At 45.9% G+C, this 25,587-nt stretch overlaps 1 protein-coding gene across 1 annotated transcript in view; it reads right to left on the bottom strand.

The window, feature by feature from the left end:
• ADCY8 (adenylate cyclase 8) overlaps positions 1-25,587 on the bottom strand; it is a 225,289-nt gene that overhangs the window by 4,557 nt on the left and 195,145 nt on the right. Inside the window, exons 13-15 of the mRNA XM_061122792.1 lie at positions 22,337-22,415; positions 14,368-14,526; positions 2,358-2,504 (exon numbers count right to left, since the gene is read on the bottom strand). Of these exons, the coding sequence (XP_060978775.1) occupies positions 2,358-2,504; positions 14,368-14,526; positions 22,337-22,415 (385 nt within the window). The remainder of the gene's footprint in view (positions 1-2,357; positions 2,505-14,367; positions 14,527-22,336; positions 22,416-25,587) is intronic.

Genomic DNA, 25,587 nt, shown 5'->3' with positions numbered 1-25,587 from the left:
GGGATCGAACCCGTGTCTCTTATGTCTCCTGCATTGGCAGGCGGGTTCTTTACCACTAGTGCCACCTGAGAAACCCTCGGAACTATTTGGCTGAAGGCCAATTTCCAGTCCAGACAAAACTGTTCCCTCCTCAAAAGTCGATTAGGAGGCTTTGCTACTTGGTTTTACATCCACTATGCAGCTAAGAGCATCAGGAGCCATGATGGGGTTCCTTATCAGTGCCTTTATTAATTCTCTGTGAGGAGCACTGAGATGTGAGGGACTCTTCAGCCTTCGATGAGGCAGAGGCTGGGGATGAGAAGTCCTGCCATTGGGTTATCACAAACCCAGTCCTGGAACGTGTGCTCCAGGCAACGTTCCACCTTCCTCTGAGCCAGGTTCCAGTGGCAATTACATCAGCAAGAAGAGCAACACGATTACTGAAAGGTATCTGGTTGGAGATCAATCAAGGCAGAGTCTAGAGGGTCTCTTTGGACCCAAAGGAAGAAGGCAATCTGACTTGTCACTGTTGGTAATAACGGTAAAATATTTGCTTTAATTTTAGGATCCCCAAAGCTCACATTTCTCTCTAGGAGATGAGGCTGGTCTCTCCAATGTGTATCTTCACTGCTTGCTATATCCTTTAGGTAACAATATGTTATCTGCTTCATCCAAGCAGTGTCTATATGTGATCTGACAAATCTCCAAACTTGCCAATTATTGTTATAAACACCATGTACTTTGTCCATCTATTGCACTTCATTTTTCTTGCCTTGCAGAAGTTCATTATATATTTGTCACATTGATAAGTTTTTGTTATAGTATGTAGACTATAATACAAATAAATAAGTCTTGTGTGGAAAAAAAAGGCATGTCCAGATGATCCAAGGACCCATGCAAAGAAGGCTGATGGGGCTTGGGGTTGGCAAGCCAGGGAGTCTTATTTTTCCTTCCTGTTGACTACATTCTCTTCTTTCTTCCTTCTCTGCGGTGTCTCTTCTTCCTCATCTTTCCCCCTCTTTTTCTTCCACTCTCTCATCTCTGCTTCTCCTCTTTCTTCTTTCACCTTCTCCTCAAATCTCCTTTCTCCTCCTGTTCCTCCTGATCTAAAACCCCTTAGAAGGACCGATTCCTTCTCTTAGTCTTTCCAAGTTCCCTCCTCAAACCTCCATCTCTACCAACAGAGATGCTGTCTTCGACCTCTGTTTATTGGGAAGACTGGCAAAGAGGAGCCGCCAAGGGATTTTAGGCTTCAAAGGAATGTAGCAAAATACTGTTGCTTTTGGTGGTTGCTGGTAGTCAGATGCAGAAGCGTGAATGGTAAGCTGACTGTACTCATTCAGATGAGAAACAATATGGACTAAAGCAGGTCAAGGGCCACTTTGATGGTGAGATGGTGAAGGGCATATCCAAGAACTATTAAGAAGCAGGACTCCACAGGACATTCTAGATGGATGGTGGGGATTAAAGGAGAGAGCTTTGTTTAGGGGGATGGGGTAGATGCTGTTGATCCCAGCTCAGTTCTCTTGTATGGGCTCATTCTCCTGAGTACCCTCCGGGCTGGCTGCTAACAGTGTACTGTTATACCCATTTTGGAGAATAGCCCTGAAAGCCCTCTTCTTGACAATGCTTGGAAGATCACACACCCCCCATGGGGGTAGCCCATGGCCAATGGCTGACCTAGACAGGTGTACAAAAGCCTTGCCTCAAGGTGGACCTCTGTGGTACCACTTATAGCCCTGAGCTCCCTGGGGGATCAGGCTGAGGAGGTTGGACTTCAGCTGAACTCACATTTTTGCCTGGCTTCTTCCCTGACATCTTTTCAATTACTCACAAACTTCCCATCTAAGATTTAGGCATGTGGATGGACATGGATGTCCTATGTCAAGCTGGGAGGTGGTGAGGGGGAGAAGACCCCCTCCTGCAAAGCCTATTAATGTAAAGTGTGGCATGAGTGTTTCCCCCATTCCTGGAAACTGGAAGAAGAAAGTACCATCTGGGGTGTGTTTATATTTTGTGTAGGTCTGTGAGCAAATGCTAATTGATGGTTTTATCTTTGGCAATTTGAGCAGATGGAGAAATGGCCCCATCTCTGTGATGTCAGGGCCTTGTAGCACTGGCCTCCGGTCAAGTTCTGGTTTTGCCATTTGCTGGTTGCATGACCCTGGATTAAGTTCCTAGCCTCACTGAAGCTCTTGGTCCTCCAGGAGAAACAACTGCCTTTATCTCATGTAATAATGAAATTAGATGACACATGTCTATGTCTATAATGCAGTCTGGAATTCTGTAAGTGCAGACATTGCTTACAATGAACAACACAACACTACAACAGCAAGGATGCTTATTCGCGACTGTAAATTTCTGAGGCTCCCGTTTACCTCATCGAAGTCAGCAATGATCTCATTCAGCAGGCGGAGGCATTCCACTCCTTGGTTGTTCATTTCAGTCTGAGAGTAAAAGTCTGCAAACCCCGGGATGGAGGCAAACATCACCCCAACGGCGTCATAGGATTGAGAATACAGCTCCTGGACAGATAGACACAGAAGGAACCAGAAACAGTCCTCAGAGGTGAAGTTCTGCGGTGATGCTCCCTATGTACATGCACCTGCAGCCACGCACAGGCACCCAGAGAGGACAGAGAACGGGACCCTGACAGCATCTCACCGTAGCCTCGTCACCAAGTGGGCTGGGACCATTGAAAATTCATGGTCCCAATTTCGCTGACTTGAGCTTAACTGAAGCCTAAAAATTGACATAAAATGAGTATAATGATATAATAAGCCATGTAAATGGGCATGAATGACAAATGCTTACTAAAAAACTGTTTTTTAATGACTAAACATTCACGATCTTCTTTTTTTTTTTTGCTTTTCATGTTGAATTTGTTTCCAAATAATTTTTAGTGTGTTATTCTAAGACCAATTGATAATTTTAAGTGGCAAAGCTATGGCTGATTCATGTTGACGTATGGCAAAAAGCTATCACAATATTGTAAAGTAATTACCTTCCAATTAAAATAAGTACATTTTTTAAAATAAATTATTTTTGCATTCTATTGTAAAAATACATTGTACTAATAGCCTGTATGAGGATTTAAAAAAAAAAAAAACTATGACAAGAAAAAGAGAAAATTTGTAAATTCATGGTCTCCAGTCTCAGCTGGGCCCAGATTTCTGCCTGTGCATCACTGCCCTTGGTCAGCTTCCTTTTCTGCTATTCTCAGTGGCCCTTCTCAGCTCTAATCACTCTCCTTAACTTCACTCTCCACTTGATTCTTCTCAGTAGATGGTCTTGTCTGATATGCTATTGAGAACACTGAGGCTCTCACTTTCCTTACTCATACAATCATCTCATTCATCATATCTTCATCTCTTTGGCTTCAACTCCAGACAATGCATCTTCCCTTCTCCTGCTGAATATCAATGCTTCTTCCTCATCTCTGGGTCCCCCTCTAACTTCTTCAAACTTGCCCTCCTCTAGTGATCCCTTCCTTTCTTCTTTCTTTCTCCTCTCCCCCTCCACTTTCTCTAAGTGCCTCTGATAAGAAAAACTGCAAGGTGCTCTGGATGCTGAAGACACTTGTAACTAATCATCTCCACCCTAACTTCTCAAACTAGCTATCTCTAGTGCCTGTTCATGCTCTGTGTCCATCTGCATGAAACGAATCTAGGGAAGGTCAGATTGCCAGCCAAAATGAGGACATCACTACACCAGTCTCTGTGCAAGGCTCCTTGGGCATCCCTGGGAACCGGTGTGGTGATCACACCCAAGTTCATAGGTCTCTTGACTTCTCTGTGCTCCTTATACCACATCTATTTTCTTTGTGTCTGGCCCCTTCAAGGATTTATTTATTTTTTTGGCTTATGTACTATCTTCAGTGTTGGTGATTGTTGTTATGGTTCTGTCCTTGACCCCTACAAGGTTCACAGTTTGCACACTCACCTGGGCCATCTTGTTCACTCTCAACCTTTCACCAACAATCAGGTGTGAGTCTCTAGAATCCCATTTCCAAGTCAGTTCTCCTTGGGCTCCAGGCTTCTCTGTTCCATGCTGGGTTGCCTTCACACTCCTCAAATTACAAGTGCTGCACCTGACTGCATGTCCTCCGCACCTACACCTGCTCCTGTTTCTTCATTCTCTGACTTGGTTGATGGCACCGGCATGGACAAGCCATCCAAGTTAGAGACCCTCAGAGTCATCCTTGACCCTTTCTTCCCATCATATTCAGATCCAATAAACTGCCAAGTCCAGGCAGGTTTCTTTTTGTCTCCAACATATTTTTTCTAATCCTCTCACTGTTCCTATCAGGTCCTTCCTGCTTTCCTCCTTGACTATTTTTTTTTAAACATTTTTTAAAAAAGATTTTTTAAATACAATCCAGCTATAAGGTTTTTTTGTTTGTTTTGCTGCACTGTGTGGCATGCAAGACCTTAGTTCCCTAACCAGGAGTCAAACCCACAGTCTCTGCAATGGAAGGCAAAGTCTTAACCATTGGACCACTAGGGAAGTCCCTTCCTTGACTATTAATTAATATGAGACCCTCTTCCTGGGTTCAGGACTGGTCTTATCTCATTCAAAGGCATGTTCCATATGGCAACCAGAGTGATATTTCAAAGATAAAATACTGACCAAACCCAATCTCAAAACCTCCAACTGCCCTCAGGACAAAGTTGAAACACAGGAGCATGACCTATATTCACATATTCCTGCCCTTGCCTCCGCCTATCTCTTCCGCTTCATGGCCTGCAATTCCCTGTGTTGGACCTTCTGTTCTAGAAACCCCGAAGCATCTGTATTCCTATACGCCCACGATGGCGGATGCGGTAGGCACCTGGCCTGCATTCTCTCTTCCCAGCTTCTGCCATCAGCCAGCCCTTGAGTTTTCTTTGCACGGAGTTTTTCTCTGGCCACTGGAGGGCACTCTGCCCATGTGCGCCGCAGGCTAAAATCTCCAGGAAGCAAACGCCCACCCCCTCCACTCCCTGCCCTCCCGCAAGGAGCTGCTCTTAACAGATTCCAGATGGACACCAGCATAGAGTCCTCAGCACCTTCACCCTTTGGGCAGATACTTTTGAGGCACGCTTTCTACACCATTTCCCAGGTTCTCCACCGAGATTCAGCTCCAGTCACCCACAGAGCTAACTAGTCTGATAACGCCTCAAGATTGGATTCCTTTCCTTTCCCTACCATCTTTCTTCCTCTCCTGTCTACCTGGGTGGGTTTCCTGGGACCACCTCCAAGCAAGATACTTGCATGCGAACCCTTGTCTCAAGGAATGCTTCTGGAAGAAGCCGAAGAAACACCTTCTTCAGTGCTTTCATTTTTACCGTCTGTCCTTTGATAGAATATGTCCTTCCTTCCCTGCAGTGAGCCTCCCTAACCAGGCTAACTCTAGTTTTCTGCTTTCACTGCCCACCTAGGTATCATATCTTCCTGCAAAACTTCCCGGACTCACCGATAGGGGTGGGAGGCTGACTTGGGCCGTGTGGGCACCTGGGTCACTATACACCAGAGCGCTTGCTGTGTACACTGTCTTAATGTCCCTCTCTTCATTTACCTGTGGACTCTGCAAGGGCAGGGACTCCACACCATTCATCTCAATGTGTTCAAATCATGCGATTAGTAGTTTTTGGATGTCTGCAATGTCATACATGCCCCATACAGGGTCTGAAGTGAAAGTGAAGTCGCTCAGTCATGTCTGACTCTGCAACCCCATGGACTGCAGACTATCAGGCTCCTCCGTCCATGGGATTTTCCAGGCAAGAACACTCCAGTGGGTTGCCATTTCCTTCTCTAGGAGATCTTCCCTGACCCAGGGATTGAATCCAGGTCTTCCGCATTGTAGGCAGATGCTTTACCGTCTGAGCCACTAGGGACTGGTGCAAGGTAAATGCTCACAGTTTTGTTAAGTTGATGACTCTTAGCCTGTGTTGTTGTTATTGTTGTTTAGTTGCTCAGTCGCTCAGACCTCATGGACTGTAGCCCGCCAGGCTCCTCTGTCCATGGGGAATCTCCAGGCAAGAATACTGGAGTGGGTTGCCATTTCCTTCCCCAGGGGATCTTCCTGACCCAGGAGATCTTCCTGACCCAGGAACTGAGCCAGGGTCTCCTGCATTGGCAGGCAGATTCTTTGCCACTGAGCTACCAGGGAAGGCCCCCTTAGCCTGTGTAGGAAATGTTAAAGCTTTACAAAGCATTTTCATATGAATCCGATGCTTTAATCCTTGCACTAATCCTGTGCGAAGTAGGTACAATTTTTATACCCACTATACAGATAAGGAAAATGAGACACGGATGACATAAGACATTGGGATCATGCAGTTGGCAGCAGAAGAGCCAGAGTTAAAGACGTCCAGGGTCTTCCCCATTCAGCACACCTGGACTTGCCTTCTCTGCCTTTTACGCCCTTGGTCTGAGAAAGAGGTTGTCCCTGACTCATGATCAGTTGACTTGAGCTTTAAGAGTGGGTACATCTGAATGGACGGTTTTGCTAGTCCTCATTCAAAAGGTGGCTGGTGACCAGCTGGATTGGGTTGGGTTGGGGGACAGTGCAGATTGTAGCCAAGTTGCAGAGCCGTGGTACACAGCTTTCTGAGGCTGGGTCATTCACCTTGGCCTTGAACAATGGAGTTATACCGCAGGAGAAGCCTGACTGCTTTCTGGGTCTGAGAACCTGCATAAGCAAACCTACAGAACTCCATCCTCTGAATGACTGTGATTCAGAGAGAAAAAACAATCTGTTTGCTCAATTACCTGCTGTATTAGTCTGCTCAAGCTGCTGTAACAAAGTACTGCAGCCCGAGTGGCTTAAACTACAGAAGTTTACCTTCTCACAGTGCTGCAGGCTAGAAGTTTAAGGTCAAGGTGTTGCCTGGGTTGGTTCCTTCTGAGGCTGCTCTCCATTGGCTTACAGATGGCCTTCTCCCTGGGTCTTCACATGAGGTCTGTTACACGTATATCTGTGTCCTACTTTCCTCCTTTTATAAGGACACCCAGAGAAGGCAATGGCAACCCGGTACTCCGGTACTCTTGCCTGGAAAATCCCATGGATGGAGGAGCCTGGTGGGCTGCAGTCCATGGGGTCACTAAGAGTGGGACACGACTGAGCGACTTCACTTTCACTTTTCACTTTCATGCATTGGAGAAGGAAATGGCAACCCACTCCAGTGCTCTTGCTTGGAGAATCTCAAGGACCAGGGAGCCTGGTAGGCTGCCGCCTATGGGGTCGCACAGAGTCAGACACGATTGAAGTGACTTAGCAGCAGCAGCAGCATAAAGACACCAGGCACATTAGATAAGAACCCCATCCTGTCCCTTTAAAGACCCCATCTCCAAACACAGTCACATTTTGTGGTCCTAGCTGGTAGCAAGAGGGTTCTGCACTACTGGGCTGGCCAAGTGGAAGGACAGAACTTCTTTGTCTTGGGCACAAACAGGTCCCAGAGGAAATAAGACAGACTGAGGGACTCGTGAGCCGTTAGCACAGTAGTCCAACGACTCTGGTCTCCCCAGTCATATCCACTAGGGCAGGGAAGATGGGGTAGGCGATGATGAGACCCCCTCCCTAGCACTGCCCCAGAGACTGGAAGGTGTCACAGGAAGTTCTTTCCTCAGTGGGCCAAGCCGGGAACATGTGAAGAGAGGAGACGATGGCCCTACAGATGTAGTCCTGTGGCCTTGGCCAGGGAGAGAAGTTCCCTGCTTCAGGTCCCTTGGGGGTAGAGGAGATGCTCATGTCTGCTCTGCTGTTGCCCTGGTTTCCCTGAGATGCTCTGTGTCACGTCCCTTGATCGTCTGCGCCACGGTCAGCAGTGGCTGCCTTCTCCTGGTGGCCCGGCTCCTGTCAAATATTCTTGCCTGGAGAATCCCATGGACAGAGGAGCCTGGCGGGCTACAGTCCGGGGGATCACAGAGAGTCAAACATGACTTAGCGATTAAAGGACAACAGTTTACAAAGGGCTTAACTAGGAAGATGAGGGTCAAGTATAAGTTTCCCCTAAGAAATCCCTTATGGATACAGGGCTCGTGGCCGTCGAACTGCGGCAGTTGAGCTGCCATCCTCCTGGGCTCAAAGGAATGAGAAAAGTCAGAGACAAGGATGTTGATTTGACATGGGAGGTGGCCCAGCAGCGGCCTTGGGAGGAGCTGTCAGTTTCTGTGGGGGACGTAGGCAGTCTCAGATAGATCCCAAGGGAGGGAACCAAAGGAATAATAATATACTGACCTCATTCTCCTTCCCCCGCTCCTGGATCTCTGGCCCAGTGTCCCCAGTTAATGACCCTCAGTTGGGTGTCAGAGGGCTTGCGAGGTCACTGCCGTGACCCATGCAGGTTGCCCCCTCCCTTTCCAAGCGAGCAGGGAGAAGGGGGTGGGGGCGCTTGGAGGGGCTCACAGGAGAGCTCCAGCCCCCTGCCCACACCTGTCCACACCTTTAGAGACATCCTGTCACTCGACTCGCTCCAATCAACTGCGCCGAGTGTGCCATCTGTTTCTTTCTATTCTGAGTTCTAAAAAGATGAAAAACACTGTACACTGTGGAGGGATTGATGAGTATAGAAAGGCTATTACTGTTTCATTGTCACCCTCCTCTGGCTGGATGTGCAGGTTTGGGCTTTGCAGAGGATTCGGGCACCTGCATGCTCCGCCCTCTGCCTCCTACCCGGAAGCCAAGATGAAGATTTTGCCCAGGGAACCAGGTCTGGTTTTTCCCTGGCCTAGGCCTGTCTGACTCAAAGCCCTGTGTGTCTTGTACCAAGTGAAGTCACCTCTCTGCAGGGGAGAAATAGTGTCTGATACCTCCTGGCCTTGTAAGTATCCTCAGGTCTCAGCTCAAATGCCATGTGCTCAGAGAGAACTTCCAGGAGCCTCCAGTGAAAATGCCCCCCTTTCACACGTGCTTTTCTCTCACTCGGGGATACCGAGGTGGCTCAGTGATAAAGAATCTGCCTGCCAATTTAGGAGACTCGGGTTTGATTTCTGGGGTGGGAGATCCCCCCTGGAGGAAGAAACGGCAACCTACTCCAGTATTCTTGCCTGGACAATCCATTGGACAGAGGGGCCTGGCAGGCTATAGTCCAGGGGATCACAAAGACTTGGACATTACTTAGCGACTAAACAACAACAACAATTCTCTAACTCAGCTTCATCCACCCTCATAGAACATTAACATTAACATATAACTGTGTTACACATTCTTTTGTTTTAATGTCTGTTTTCCCAGAAAAACAGGTGCCTCACATCAGGCAGGACTTTGTCTTCTTTGTCCTTCTTTGTTTGAACCCCAGGATCTAGAATAACATGTGGCACTTGGTTGACCCTCAAGAAATCCTTGGGGAATGAATGACTGAGTGAATAGGTGGGAGGTGGGGCTGGGAGTAGAAAAAAGTAATGATGACTCATATTTTCGGAAATAACAACAGCAAGAATCAGAGGGCTTGTAGAATGTGCCAGGCACCACTTAAGCCCTTTATGCGTAATAACTCCTTCAAATGTTGTAATGTAAAGTTGGGGGATCCTGTTCCTGTGGAGATGAGGAAAATGAGCTCTAGAGAGATTCGCCTCTTGTTCATGGTCACAGAGTCGTGAGAGGAAGAGCCAGGACTGAAGTTCAGGCATCAGATTTTCAAATATACCAAATGGCTCTGCTATGCTGAGCCCCGCTTATAGGCGGCCACACTGGGCACGTCATGTGTTCTTCTTACCCAATTTAATTCTCACACTAGTTCAGCAAGGCTGGTATTATTTCCTCCTCAGTTGGATGACAGAATGGATTCAGAGAGGTCGCGTAAGTCGCCCTGGGTCACACCGCTAGTTCGGGGCAGAGGTGGCACCAGCACCTGAGACAGCTGCCCTGGGCACTGTCCTTTCGGAAGTTCTAACAGAGCCGGGATGAGCGAGCAGGTTTCCTGGGACTCAGTGAGCGCCTGCCTGACACTGCTGACCCAGCCCAGCTGACCTGATCTGCAAGAGTCCCTGCCCAGCGTGCTGAGTGCTCTTCGAGGCCGAAAGTTGAGCGGAACAGCAGGAATGCCAGGACCTCTGCGCGGATGACTCAGCCGGAACAGACTCGGACAGGATGTTCCAGAGTGCGGCTCTGTCAACCGCCCTAGGTTTGGGTGGCTCGCATCATTCCTTGTCACTGCTCCCCCCGTCTCTGACACTCACACCCTGACAGCAAAGTGCAGGAGAAGAAGCACAGCGTTTGGCTGGGAGGTTGTGCACACCTGGGCTTGAACTCCAGCTCACTACACACTAGCTCTGTGACCTTGGGCAAAGCTCTTTACTTCTCTGGGCCTCAGTTTCTCCATCGATGAAATGGGGATAATCATTCTTATTCCTTGTTGCCCGTATCTGTGAGCACTGCCCTCACCTCTGAAAGATGGGACCCAAAGTCACGAATGTCCCCAGGCAGATATTCACAGGTTTGTATCACAGTCAGATTTGTAGCAGGAGAAGAAGCTAAAAATGCCTCTTATGGAAACAGAGCATGAAATCGGGAATTCTTGCAGGCTATAGCTGTCCTGTCTCTGTCTGTCACCCCTTCACATGTTACACCACTCCGCCTGTGTCTCCTGCACCCAGACATGCACAGGCACATGTAGACACACACACAAATGCCAAGTTCTTCCACAGATACATTCTTATTTCCATACACACAACCCAATCTTTCCAGATACCTACACAACATAAATCATGCCACATAGACATCTTCTATAACCATCACATACACACGTACACACTCCCTCATCTTCACAAACTCCTGGGGCACCATGGGTAGCAGCACAGTAAGGAGTGACGTGGCACAGATGGAAGAAATTTGAGGGACTGGATCAGAGTTGTGGCTTTGCTGAAATAAACAGAAGTACACCATGGACCTCTCTGAGCCCCAGTTTCTTCATCACTACTGTGGGGGTCACAGAACTCTCCTCTTCAAGTTGTGAATAGAATGAAAGGTCATTTTCATCAATTGCCTGTCTCAGTACTTGGCATACAGTAGGTGTTCAGTAAATGATATGGCATCATAACGTGAAGTCATCCAGGCAATGTGAAAACTTCCTCTATTTAAGCCTAGCCAAGTGCAAACTGTTTAAATATTTATAAAACCACAAATGAACTTGACAAGACTTTCTATTGAGAATGCCTCATCCATGTGATGAAGGCTGAGCCTGACCTTTATTTTGCTCAGTGGGGGTTTGGCTCGAATAATCGCTGATGACCTGGGGTCTGGGCATCTCTGGTTGGTTTCCTTCATTTCAGGATGAAGTCAGCCAGTGCATTCTTGTTCTTCCCCACTGGTTTCAAATATCTCCTTGTTTTGGTGTCTTGATTGACAGGTGGCTTTCCTTTCATTTCTTTGTGGGTCTTCCCTCCGAGGGCTCCAGTGTTCCATCTGCTCCTTCTGGTGGTCGCGGTTGATGCTCAGCGACATTTCGCTTTCTTGGCTTCCTCAAGAAGCTCTTGCAACAAAGTCCCTGACCTTAGGGAGCTCTGAGAAAACCAGGCTTGAACCCAATTCCAGAGAACTCCATCTGTTGAGGGTGTTTGGTGCCTTAATCTGCATCCAACAGACTCTCAAGGGCGTGAGTTCATCAAGAGCTGATTATTCAAGCAGCAGATGACTCATGCTCTTGGCTTCTCTCCCACTGGCCTTTTACAGAGGCTCGGATGGGAAATGGACCTTGTAGGTCTCTCTTAATTCTACCCTAAGGCAGGGGTCACAACCCCAAATGTTTTCAGAGGTCCAGCAGGTAACATATGTATCAAGGTAGAGATGGATAAATTGGAGAGTCCATTCCAGTGTCTAAAGGCATCGAATCTACCAATTAAAACAAAAAAGCAAAACAACCAACTGACCACTGTCCCAGCCCACTGGCTTGCTGGTCAGATTTTGTCTCAGAATCAGCCAGTCTGTGAGCTTTGTTCAATGAGTTCTTCATCCCCTGTTTGACTCGGTTTGAAACTCTCTATTGGAAGGGTTGTCTTGGTCTGGTCTCCCAGACAACAGACCTTGCCTTTGTAGTGTCCTTGGCAAGGACTTTCCTCTCACCACTTAAAAAGTTTCAGCAAAGGAGCTCACCATTCTAGTTCATCCACAAACTTTAATGAGCAGGACCACGGGGTCCTGCACCAGGGCCCAAGGATCAGTGGTGACCAAGGCTGATGTTGTCCCTGCTCCTGTGGGTCTCACAGCCTGATGGCTCTGTCACCATAGGATTCTACATAGTGTTGAACACAGAAATATCCCCCGAGGGCCGTCCACGGCCCTGGATCTGCCCTCTGGAGTCTCACAGAGCAAGGTCAGTCCCTCTCATGCGATAACCCTTCAGGTCTTTAAGGGCATCTGTTATTTCCCTCTTGAGTTACTTTTTTCAACCAAATGGCTTGATTTTGTTTTTTTTTTTTTTTTCATTTCTCATCTTTCACATCTACTCCATTATCGAGTCCTGTTGATTCCAACCTGTAGAGGTACCTAGGATTCATCCATTTCTGTCTCACTGCTACATCTTAGGCCTCCCCATCAGACCCTTTCCTGGGCTATTTTAGGCTCTCCTAACTAGTTTCTGGTTTTGTGACTCTCTTATCCACACTCTATTAGCATTCGGTCAGATTAGGTAACACACTTTCCAAAGGATCACACAGCACTTAAAAGGGTGCCCCAAACCCTACCATACTCCTTAAGACCCAACTGCCAGGCCCTGGCCCCAGTTTTTCTCACATCACTCATCACTCTTCATCCTTGGAATGCGAAGTGTTCCAAATTCACGTCCCCCGCACAACCTGGGCTTCCCATGTGGCTCAACTGGGAAAGAATCTGCCTGCAGTGTGGGAGATCTGGGTTCGATCCCTGGGTTGGGAAGATCCCCTGGAGAAGGGAAAGGCTACCCACTCCAGTATTCTGGCCTGCAGAATTCCATGGACTGTATAGTCCATGGGGTTGCAAAGAGTCAGACATAACTGAGCGACTTTCCCTTTCCCTTTCTTTCCACAACTTCAGAATGTGCCCTTATTTGGAAACGGAGTCTTTGCAAACGTGATTAAGCTAAGATGAGGTCATACTGGAAAGAGAGAGTCCTAAATCTAACAACTGGTATCCTCAAATGAAAAGAGGACACATGCCCTTATAAGCAGGGGGAAGGCCATGTGACTAAGGCAGAGATTAGACTGATGTGGCCACAAGCCAAGGAGTGCTTGAGGCCACCAGAAGCTTCAAGAGGAGGAAGAATTCTTCCTAGAGACTTCAGAGGGAGCATGGTCATGTTACTGCACTGAGTTCAGATTCTGGCTGCCAGGACTGTGAGACAATACATTTCTGTTGCTTTAAGTCATGCAGTATTTATTATAACGGCCTTGGGGAACCGAGACAATCCCCTAGCCCAGCCTTCCTGTTCCGTGGGCACCCCAAGCTCATCCTCACCCCGTGTCTCTGCTTGTGCTCTTCTCTCTCTCCTGGATCGTCCTGCCTCTTCCCCACTCTCCTAGGATGACTTGGTCCTTCCTATCACTCAGTCGCAGGTCAGGTGTGGGCATCTCCCCTGATCACACCTGTCCACGCCTGCTGCTACTAGCAGGTAACCTTTGTTCACCCATCAGAGCAGGGCCCTCACAGTGCGCTTCTGTACTGGTCTGTTATCTCTCTGCTCCCATTTGAATATAAGCTACACGATGGCAAGCCCTTGTCTAGTTAATCCCCCAGAAGCATCCCAGGGCCTTTTAGATGTTTATTGCACAGTCTGTGCCTGAGAAATAATTTTTGAGTGTTTGTTGTGACTCAGATACCAGGAAGGTTTAGTTTGCTTTGCTTAGACAAGGCTGCCCTTTTGTGGTCAAAGGCTAAGGCTTACTTCTCTTGCTGTAGTGTCTTCAGGCTTCATCCATGTTGTAGCATGTATCAGAATTTACTTCCTTCCAAAGACTGAACAACATTCCACTGCATGTATAGACACAACATTCCACTGTACGTACAGACCCCGTTTCCCTTATCCATTTATCTTTTGATGGAGTCTTGGATGATCCCAACATTCTGGTATTATAAATAATGTTGCTATGAATATGAATGTGCAGCTATCTCTTTGTGACTCTACTTTCAGTCCTGTTGGTTACATAACCCCAAAGTGGAATTGTTGGATTTATATATATATACACACACACATCTATGTAAAACTTTAAAACTCCAACTCAGTCTTGCACTAGTGACCTTATTACATGCATCTTACAGATGAGGTACCAGGAGCTGGGGAGGCCACACGTGTGTTTCAGAGTGCTGGGGAGTGGGCCTGGCCTCCATGCTCAGCTGAGGACAGTGGGGCCCTCTGAGCGCCTGGGATCAGGGTGTCCTACCGCAGCCCTCCCGCGGCCGCCCGTCCTCGGGGCAGATGAGCCCAGGCTCACCTCGTTGTCCCGGTCCTTCTCCAGGAAGTGGCGGGCCACGTGGCTCGGCAGGATGTTCCGCAGCATGTTCTCATTGTGCTCCCTCAGCTCCTTCATCTCGTTGATCTCCTCTTTGGCCTGGACTCGCCACAGGAAGTCCAGGCGGGCCGTGTACTCCAGCTGTGGTTCAGGGGACAGAAGGGGAGGAAGGGGTTCAGACACACGTCTGTGGGAGGTGGACAGGGCTTCTCCCGAACCCCCTGCACATGAAACAGAACCCGAGCCAAACATTTCGGGAGGCCTTTGCCTGACACCAGGAGACCGGAAGATGAGTAGCTTTACGGGCCGTGTGCCTCCCGTTCCGAGCACTGTGGCACCTGGGATTTTGTCGTCGTTTCTTTCCTCCACTGTACACTGCAGGTGCTGTGAGGTCAGGGTTCTCCCACCCCGTTCAAATCACATCCTTGCCATATAAAAACCTTCCTGGCACAGGGCTGGTGTTCCATTAATATTTCTTGATTCGACAAACAAATTACAGTAGTAAAAACAGCTAGCACGTAGGCTGTGCTCATCAGATGCTGCCAGGAACTGTTCTAAGGAATATACATATATTAATGCCTTTAATCTATACAACAAGGACTTCCCAGTGGCTCAGTGGTAAAGAATCCCCCTGCAGTGCAGGAGACGTGGGTTCAATCCCTGGGTCAGGAATTATTTAGGAAGTTGTAGGGAGAACATATGACTCACAGTAGGTATTTAATACCTATTAGTTCCCTCTTTTCCTAAAATCCTGTTTGTTTTTTAATTTTTAAAAATTGTTACTCTTTCTTAAAAACTTTATCTTTTGTATCGATATTTCAGGTGGACAGCAAAGGGACTCCACCATACATATACATGTATGCACCCCTCCCCAGCTTCTCTCATCGTAGCATTTCTTTTCATTGGAAAGTGGACAGTTCCCTTTCTAAAAAATCTCACAAACCATATTTATGAGGGCTTTTGGTAATGTCATTATTTCAAAGTCTTTAACTGTTGAAATGAACAATATGTTGCACCATTTAACACATGGTTAGACGCCCTGAATTCAAGGGCTTAAAAAAATTCAGCTAGTTCTTTTCTTTGTCTTATGTGCAAGTCTCAGTGAATGGCAAAAGTATGAAAAGGCAGAGGTGCAAGTTTATTCTTTCAGCAGAATTTCTAATAGCAAAAGCTGGAAACAATCCAAGTGCTCATTTTGCTGGTTGAATAAACTTATATACGGCTATAAAAAGAAATGAAGAATATTTCTCTATATGTACTTTGATGGGTTGGTATCTAAGGCGGAGAAATACATGCACAGTTTGCCATTATTGATCTAAGGAAAGGGGATATCTAAGTATCTCTCTCTCCACATATATATATATTTATTTATTTATTAAAAATTGAAGTACAAAAACATAAAAAATAATTGCAATGAGATGAGAAGGTGGGGTGAAGGAATAGGGATACATTTAAACTTTAAAAATTATATCTTGTTTTATAAACCTGACTTTTGAATCATGGAAATATTTTACTTAATTATGAAACTGGATGGAATTTTTAAAAGCTCAAACAAAGAAGCAAACCTACAGGTATAACCACACAGAGAATAATTATATAATGTCTTTTAACACAATAAGTTGAAGGCACATTCGTGGAGAGAAATATTCTAAGGCTCAAAAGAGCTCAACAAGAATCTTCAAAGTGTTTACAACAATCACCTGGTAGATGGTGGTGTCTGTGGTATTATTGTTACATTACTGTGGTTTGGAAAAGACTCTTGACAGTTCCTTGGACTGCAAGGAGATCAAACCAGCCAAGTACTAAAGGAAATCAGTCCTGAATATACATTGGAAGGACTGATGCTGAAGCTAAAGCTCCAATACTTTGGCCACCTGAGGCAAAGAACTGACTCATCAGAAAAGACCCTGATGCTGGGAAAGATTGAAGGCAGGAGAAGGGAACGACAGAGGGCAAGATGGCTGGATGGCATCACCGACTCAATAGACATGAGTCTGAGCAAGCTCTGGGGGTTGGTGATGGACAAGGAAGCCTGGTGTGCTGCAGTCCATGGGGTTGCAAAGAGTTGGACAGGACAGCAACTGAACTGACTGATTGTATCTGAGGGGCTTCCTTGGTGCCTCAGACAGTAAGGAATCTGCCTGCGATGTGGGAGACCTGGGTTCCGTCTCTGGGTTGGGAAGATTCCCTGGAGAAGGGAGTGGCTACCCACTCCAGTATTCTTGCCTGAAGAATTCCATGGACAGAGGAGTCTGGTGGGCCACAGTCCATGGGGTCACAAAGAGTCGGACATGGCTGAGCGACTAATACTTTCACTTGCATTGTATCTGAGTTGCAGGATAAAGCAAATTAATAATCCTTTTCAACTTTTTGTATTCTGATTTCCCTTCCCAAACCATTTAGGAACTGGCTATATGAAAATAGTACCAAGGGTTTGTATGCTCTCAAAATTCATATTTTGAAATCTTAACCCTCAAAGTGATGGTATTAGGAGGTGGGGCCTTTGGGAAGTGTTTAGGTCATGAGGTTGGAACCCTCCTGAATGGGATTAATGTCTATAAAAGAGATCCCAGAGATGTCCCTGTGCCTTCCGCCATGTGAAGATGTAGTGAGAAGATGCCTATGAACCAGGACGTGGGCCCTCCTCACCAGACACTGAATCTGCCAGCACCTTGGTCTTGGACTTCCTATCCTCTACTGGGAGAAATAAATTTATGAGTTTATAAAAGAAAAAAGAAAAGAGCACCAAAAGAACTAATAAACATTGTTTATATGTTTTGTGCCAGGCTCTTAACACAGAATGATAATTAACACGGACTGAGTCCTTGTCTTGAACTGGGCACTGTACTTAGCATTTCAAACATACTGAAAGTCTTTTAATCACACTATGGCTCAAGAAAGCAGGTACTTTTTTATGGCAATTTGATAGCTGAGGAAACGGAGGCACTGGAAGGTGAAGTCAGGTGCCCAAGGTTTCACAAATAGAGGCTGGGCTTTGAACTCAGGGCATTTGAACTCCAAGCTGTGGCTCTTAACCCCTGTACTCTATGAACATGACTTCATTCAGCTGTTCTCCAACTCTTGATAGATAACTATTAGACTTTTCCTTTTGCAGGTAAAGAAATGTCAGGTCTGAGAGGTTGAGCATCTCAAGGTCACCTATTCTTCTAGGAGCCTTGCTGGGATGCAAATTTAATAATTTGGTCCCAAGGCTTGGGTCTTTCTAAGCTGCACAATCCCAGGGCCTATCTTTATTAGACCCGGAAGTAAGCAACTAGAGACCTGACCTCATTAATCTCTATCTCTGTGCACAGGTATGACGTCCTCTGCTCTGAAAGGAGAGCTGAGGCCAAGCCCAAACCTCAGGGCTGCAATGAATCAGGCACGAGGTGGGAGGCACCTGGCTGTCTGCTCTCTTCTGTCCAATGTTCGGGATGTTCACCTGCCTCAGAGGAGGAGGAAGTGTTTGATGTATCGCTTTCACATATGTGCAGAATGAGAGTTCCCAATTATTCGGTTGCATAACCGACTCCATCACTCTGGAGATGTACAATTACACATGCTCCCACCGGGATGCTGCTGTGTACAGGCATCAGTGGGTATTATTCAGGCTTTAGTAAAAATAGAGGGCCTCTGAGTCACCAGGGAACACAGTGGGAGCAGGTACCAGACTCAGGAGTGGACGGATTTGATCTGGATGAACAGGACTCTGATGGGCATCATGAAATGATGCTCAAGGTGATGCAGTTCTGCAGAAAGGTACCCTCTAACAGATAGGCAGCACCACGTGGTGGAGAGGGCATGGACCAAGAAGTTGGATGGAGCATTTGCATCCCTGTTTCTGTCTGGTTCTCCTTGACTTTGTGACCTCAAGTGACTTGAGTCTCTGCTGCTGCCTTGGGACCAGATGGATGATAACGCTTTCTCTGTTTGTCTCAGACTCTTGCTTCCAAAGTAAAATATTAATAGCTCATGATGTTTGAGCACTTACTCCAAGTACAAATCACTGGGAGAAGTGAATTATAATTATATTCTCATATAATATTACAAAAAAACCTACAGAAACTGTTACTATCATACCCACTTTATAGGTGAGAAAACAGAGACACAGAAAGTTAGATAAATGACTGAAGGTCACATATCTACTGAGTGGCAGAGTTGGGATTTGAATAGTATCTACCCCACTCCAAAGGTTACATCTGTAACTGCTACAGTTATGGGATGTAGTTATGTCATTTTAAAGCCTTTTGAGGGGCTTCCCTGGCGGTCCACTGGTTAAGACTGCTTTCCAATGCAAGGGGGGCAGGTTTAATCCCTGGTCCGAGAACTAACATCCCACATGACTTGCAGTCAAAAAAACCAAAGCGTGAAACAGAAACAATATTGTAGCAAATTCAATAAAGCCTTTAAAAATGATCCACATAAAAAAAATCTCTTAAAAAACCTTTTGAAGGTTAAAAATAAAAAAGAAAATAATCAGATATCATTTAAGTACTCAGGCCCTCACTATTCACTTACTTGCTCTTTATTCATATTCTTCATGAGATGAGGTTATCTGGTTTTGCAGGATAAATGGAAAAGAGAGTAAACTGAATCAGAATTTCAGAAGGGCTTTGCGGAGGCACTAACAGGCACAGAGTAATCCTTAAGGTGACAGGGAAGGTAGAAACAGCTTTCCTATTTTAGAATGAGGACTCCCTCCCCATTCTGAACTTATGCTCTCTTAGCATAAGAGAATTCTCTGAGAATTTCTCAGTTGTCAGTTTAAAACCCGTGTGATGGAGAATACGTACACTTTTCTATAGGATTGCCTTGTCTGATTCTGTCTTCACAGCCCTCAAATGGCTTGTCATTTGCATGTCAGATGAAGAATTTCTCCCCTGTGACTAGAAGCCATCAGGATGTGGAGGACATGATCCCAGCTCTCACAGAAAACCAGAAAGACCTAAGTAGGGGGATTCTGCCAATGGCAAGACTTTGACCTTCGGCTTAGCGTTTCAGCTGAAACTGAAGGGCAAGTTGAGGTCATATTGCAGGATTGAATGCCCTTGGTGTCGTGAAGATACACAGACAGTGCCTTTTGTTTTTCCCCCGATTGAGAAAGTGGAAAGGTGGGCTCTGGAGACAGATCTGGGGTTGAATTATACTTTTCTCACTTTCTAGCTCAGTAGCCTGACTTCCTTCATCTGTAAAACAGGATCCATCATAACGACCATTCAGGTTGTTGAGATGATTCGATAATACAGGTGAAGTGCTAGACACATAGTAGGAGGCCGATACATGCTAACTCTTGCCTCCTTTTCTTCGATTGCCAAGTTTAGTTTTATTTATTTTGTCCCCCTGAGTACATTTTACCATCGGCTTCCAGGTGGTTCAGTGGTGAAGAATACACCTGCCAAGCAGGGGACGCAATTTCAATTGCTGGGTTGGGAAGATCCCCTGGCAACCTACTACTCCAGTTTTCTTGCCCAGGAAATCCGTGGACAGAGGAGCCTGGTGGGCTATAGCCCACAGGGTCACAAAAGAATCAGACATGACTTCATGACTAAACAACATGTTACCATCCCGCTTTATTACAAATAACTTTATGTATGTATCTCTAGCTTCCTGGGGTTTTTGGCTGTTTCATCCCTGGTTTCTCAGGATTCGTTACCTCCCTGTCTCCATGGTGATTTCTCAGTGGTATGTTTCTATTTCTACTCTGGCTGATAGTCTTGTTTTTTTCCTTTCCTGGTTACTTTTTTTTTTTTTTTGAAGTACACGCACAGAGAGACAGGCTGAGATCCAGAGCACAGCAGTGAAGCAGACAGGGCCTGGCTCTAGCAGAAAGTGATGAGTGTTGCTGCATTCATGGCCTGCATCCGCATGGAGAAATCTTACTGGTTGTGGAGAACAGGTGACATCTCTTGGGTGAGGTCTGGTATGATGCTCCATGCAGAATAATTTCTGCTTCTCTGACTCTTGTGGTCCTTGGACAAGGCTGGTTCACTCATAGCACATCCCACATTGCATTATTTAGGGTCCACTCTCCTCCAGGAGACAGGAAGCCTTGGGGCTAGGGACAGGGTTTTGTATGAGGCTATCCATGGTGCCCGCCCCAGATCCTGGCAGATGGGGAAGTGGCATCAATACTCTAGGCACTTTATCTACTCAGGACAAATCAATGATGAAGTGCCTCCTCTATCTCTGAAAGGCAGCACTCAAAATGCTACATACAATCATCTCAAATGATTCTTCAAAACAGCCCTAGTCAGGAATTACTATCTTATTGTAAAGAAGAGGAAGCAGAGAGTCAGGGAGAAGGCCACAAACTTCTTGGAGGCAGGGTGGGATTGGAACCTTGGTTAGGATGGTCCTCAAGCCCGATTGGGAGTTTGGAATAGACATGTACCTGTGTGCGTGCATGCTAACTTGTTTCAGTCATATCCTACTCTGTGTGACTCTATGGACTGTAGTTTTCCAGGCTCCTTTGTCCATGGGATTCTCCAGGCAAGAATACTGGAGTCAGTTGCCATACCTTCCTCCAGGGGATCTTCCCGACCCAGAAATCGAACACACGTCTCTTATGTCTCCTGCATTGGCAAGTGGGTTCTTTACCACCCAGATGACATGTACACATACCTATATTTAAAATAGGTAACCAACAAGGAAGAAGGAAATGGCAACCCACTGCAGTATCCTTGCCTGGAAAAGTCTGTGGACAGGGGAGCCTGGCTGGCTATACAGTCCATGGAATTGCAAAAAGGTCAGACATGACTTAGCAAACAAACAACAATTGTACAGCACAGAGAACTTTGCTCCATACTCTGTGCATGTTGTGCGTGTGTGTTAGTTGCTCAGCCATGTCTGATTCTTTGCGATCCTGTGGACTGTAGCCTACCAGACTCCTCTCTCCATGGGATTCTTCAGGCAAGAATATTGGAGTGGGTTGCCATTTCCTTCTCCGGAGGATCTTTCCAACCCAGGGATTAAACCTGTGTCTCCTGAGTTGCAGGCACATTCTTTACTATCTGAACTCAATACTGTATAATAACCTAAATGGGAAAAGATTTTGAAAAAGAAGAGAGAGATATGTATAACTGAATCACTTTGCTGTACATCTGAAACTAACATAACATTTTAACTCAACCATACTCCAATAGAAAATTAAAAAAAAAAAAAAGCCAAAACACAAAATCCCCAAACCTGAATGTTTACCTTATTTACACAACTTCCATTGTTACTGTTTAGTTGCTAGGTTGTGTCGGACCCTTTGCGACCCCATGGACTGTAGCCCGCCAGACTCCTCTATCCATGGGATCTCCCAGGCAAGAATACTTGAGTGGGTTGCCATTTCCTTCCCTAGGGGATCTTCCTGATCCAGGGATTGAACCTGTGTCTTCTACACTGACAGGAAGAATCTTTGCCACTGTCCCACCAGGTCGACTTCCATAGTAATAGTTTTATCCAGGCAACAGAACTGGGAGAGATCCCAGTTGGCCTTAGCCAGAAATTGAAAGCTCTTTTTTTTTTTTCCTTATAATACTTTCACTGAAAGAGATACACCTAAAAGGAATGAAAACCATATTGCTCTCCAAATCATCTCCATCTTAGTTTTTTATTAAGTGTTCCATACTAGGAATTGCTTTGTTAAGAATCACAACTTGCTGGGAATTCCCTGGCTGTCCAGTGGTTAGGACTCAGTGCTTTTAACTACCGGGGCCTACGTTCAAACCCTGGTCAAGAAGCTAAGATCCCACAAGTCATGCATGGCTCCGCCAAGAGGGGGGCGGGGGTGGGGGGAAAGGAAAGAAACAAAAGAAAATAAAAGAAGAAGAAAAAGAAGAATCGCTACTTGCTGCAAGTTACTAAGTCATTTACCACAGAGATGAGTGGTGGCCCCCCAGGCCAATTTTATGGCAGCAGGAAATACCAGGTAATCACAGGCAGTCAGAGGAAAACGTCAGATTACCTGCTGTCCATGGTAGAACACAGCGAGAAGGAACATGGCCATTAGCAGTAGTGATGCTTCCTTGGTCCCCAGGAAATCTCTGCCAGGAGAAAAAAATGCAAATAGTGGCGTGGTTATTGACAACTATGAAGGGACTTCAAGGAAACCCATTATGAAACTGAGATTCAGAGTGGAGTGGGATAAAAAGAAAGGAGCAGTTGTTTTCTGAGCTCCCACTATATGATAGGGGTCTCTGAAGGCCTCCACATAGGCTAATCGGAAACCAGTTGACCCCCAGGGCTACAAGGTCATGTAGGTCATACCTGGTGGAAGACTCCAGAATCTAGCATCTAGACAATGCATTCTCATTAATAATGATGTCTTCTATTGCAAAAAGCTTTTTTTAAATTTCAAGGAACTCTTACACTTTATTGTCACAAAGGTCCATATGAAGACAGACATTCTCTTTCTTCCATGTTGTCCTCTTTAAGAGACAGGCACATTGGACTTGCTATGTGGCAGCACCTGTTGTAAGTGCTCTAAGAATAACACTTCAGTTCAGTTCAGTTCAGTTCAGTCGCTCAGTCATGTCTGACTCTTCGCGACCCCATCAATTGCAGCATTGGAAAAGACCCTGATGCTGGGAGGGATTGGGGGCAGGAGGAGAAGAATAACACTTAGGTTTTTATAAAAAATCTTATTGCAATTTTGGGCAATGTTGTTCTCCTTTACAATCTCTTTTCTGCATGGCTGCTAGAGTTTTGTTTTTTTAATACCATGAAAGCCAGAAAGATCGAGGGCAAGAAGAAAAGAGGGCAACAGAAGATGAGGTGGTTTGATGGCATCACTGACTCAATGAACATGAGTTTGAGCAAACTCCAGAAGATGGTGAAGGACAGAGGAACCTGCCATGCTGCAGTCCTTGGGGTCACAGAGTCGGACATGACTTAGTGACTGAACAACAACAAAACCAGATCACATCACTCCTTTGTTTTATAGCTTCCCAACCACAAGCACACATACACTCAGAACTCATTCAGAGGTAACTTGACTCTTATGTGTTAAAGGACACAATGGGGCCATCAGAGATGAGATGCAGGGCTCAGAGAGAGAGCAGAATGGGCACAAACATGGCGGCACCCAGGCCATCTCCAGCCTTCCCTTTTCTATTCTCCCTGGAGACTAGCAGGAGTAGCATGGGGCTCAGGGAAATGACAGCATGAACTCAGCTGCCAAGGCCAGCTTTTCACCTAGCTTTACACTAAAAGACCCTTCCAGCTTACACAGGGCCAGACCCAGTCCAGCTCTCCAGGCAGAAAGGAGACTCGGGAATGGAAATGTGCTTTCTCTTGGGGAGATACTGTGCGCATGGGGACCCAGGGCTCCAGGAACCCTGGCTGCAACAAGATGCAGATTCGTGAATTCCTAGTTCCATTGCTTTTCCTTGGAGATAAGATGCTAATAATAGATGAAACTCATTATTACATCTCTTTTCTGTAGCCCCAATGATGCACATAATTATTGACCATCTACTGTGTACCAGGCACATGCTAGGATACAGAACTGAAGAAGATACCTTGCCTTTGCCCTCAATACAGTTCAGTATAGGAAAGAACTAGACAGATGATTTCATAACATGGTACACCCCATAGTAAAGATACACCCTGGTTGCCATGGGAATATAAGGGAAGAGAAAGTAAACTAGGCTGGATATTCAGGCGAGACTCAAGAGCCAAATACTAAAGGCTGATAAGAGTCCATCCTAAAGGAGATCAGTCCTGAATATTCATTGGAAGGACTGATGCTGAAGCTGAAACTCCAATACCTTGGCCACCTGATGCGAAGATCTGACTCATTAGAAAAGACCCTGATGCTGGGAAAGACTGAAGGTGGGAGAAGGGGATGACAGAGGATGAGATGGCTGGATGGCATCACCAACTCGATGGACATGAGTTTGGGTAAGCTCCGGGAGTTGGTGATGGACAGGGAGGCCTGGTGTGCTGCAGTCCGTGGGGTCGCAAAGAGTTGGACACGACTGAGCGACTGAACTAAACTGAACTGAAGAGTTTGGGAGGAAAAGGGGGGAGGGGAGTCTATAGGTATAAGGCATAGATCTTACTTAGCTAGCAGCTGGTTTACAAGCCTGTAGTGCAGGGAGGATAAATAAATGCCATACCTCCAGTCTGAGGCCACACGCAGACTCAGCAGGAGACAGCGCTCAGATCTGGGAGAGCCGTACAGCTTACAGCTGGACTATAGGTCATGTATTGTCATCCAGAATTTTAGGGGCTAGGTTCATTCACTCATTTGGTCACAGTCACCATAGTGCTGAGCACAGGGACATACTAACACGACCCTTTTTTCACATCACAATTCTCTGGCCTTTCAAGCTTGTGGACACCTGACAAAATCAATTCACGAGCTTTGTACTCATGCAGACCCAGCTTCCAATCTCAGTTCTGCTACTGACCAACGGTTTGACCTTGGACAAGCTACTTAATACCTCTGAGCCTCAGTTTGTTGCCTTGTGAAGGACACTAATTGCATTCACCTCCTTAATTGCGAGAAATAATTGACCAAATCTCGGCAACATACATGCTTGGCATGTACTCTCTTTATCCCTTAAAGCTACAAGTACATCAACTTGCTCCTAGTGGTGGTATTTTACAAAATCACTCATTCACATGGCATAGATTGAATGGGACGTGTCCTATGTTTAGCTCCTCATAAATATAGCCTGAACTGCTGCCCTGACTGGCACTTCTGATATACTCTCCTTTCTGATGCAGAAGAATTTTTAAAACTCAGCAACTTATCACATAAAACATACCTTCAAGAGAAAACGTAAATACATCTTGAATCACTGTGAAAGTAGTGGTTGACTAAAAATAGAGAGATGACTAGAACACATTCGGAAAAAGTAAAGGAAAATTATAAACAGTTGTTAAGTCTTCAGGATGTACTTCAAATGGAAAAAATATGGCCTAACTAGAGACTACAGAATATGCCCAGTAAGTTAGTCAGGCCAAAGAACATCCAGAAAAAACTGTGATTTGAAAGGATTTTTTTTCTTTGTAATTTCGATGACTATTTGAAGAACTTCCAAAGAGAGCCAAATGACTGAAATTTGTACAAAACTCTAATACTTTGCCAGATATTAAGTGGCAGAGACATGAAACCAAGGAGATTTTGAACTAATTTATTTGTATTAACAAAATTACTGAATTGATAGTATCCTCACCCTATGCTCATAGAAAAGGACATAATTAAGT

The sequence above is a fragment of the Dama dama genome, chromosome 21, assembly GCF_033118175.1.
Source record: "Dama dama isolate Ldn47 chromosome 21, ASM3311817v1, whole genome shotgun sequence".
Lineage (NCBI taxonomy): Eukaryota > Metazoa > Chordata > Mammalia > Artiodactyla > Cervidae > Dama > Dama dama.
Note: the sequence above shows the minus strand (reverse complement) of the source record. Positions and strands in the feature narration are given on the sequence as shown.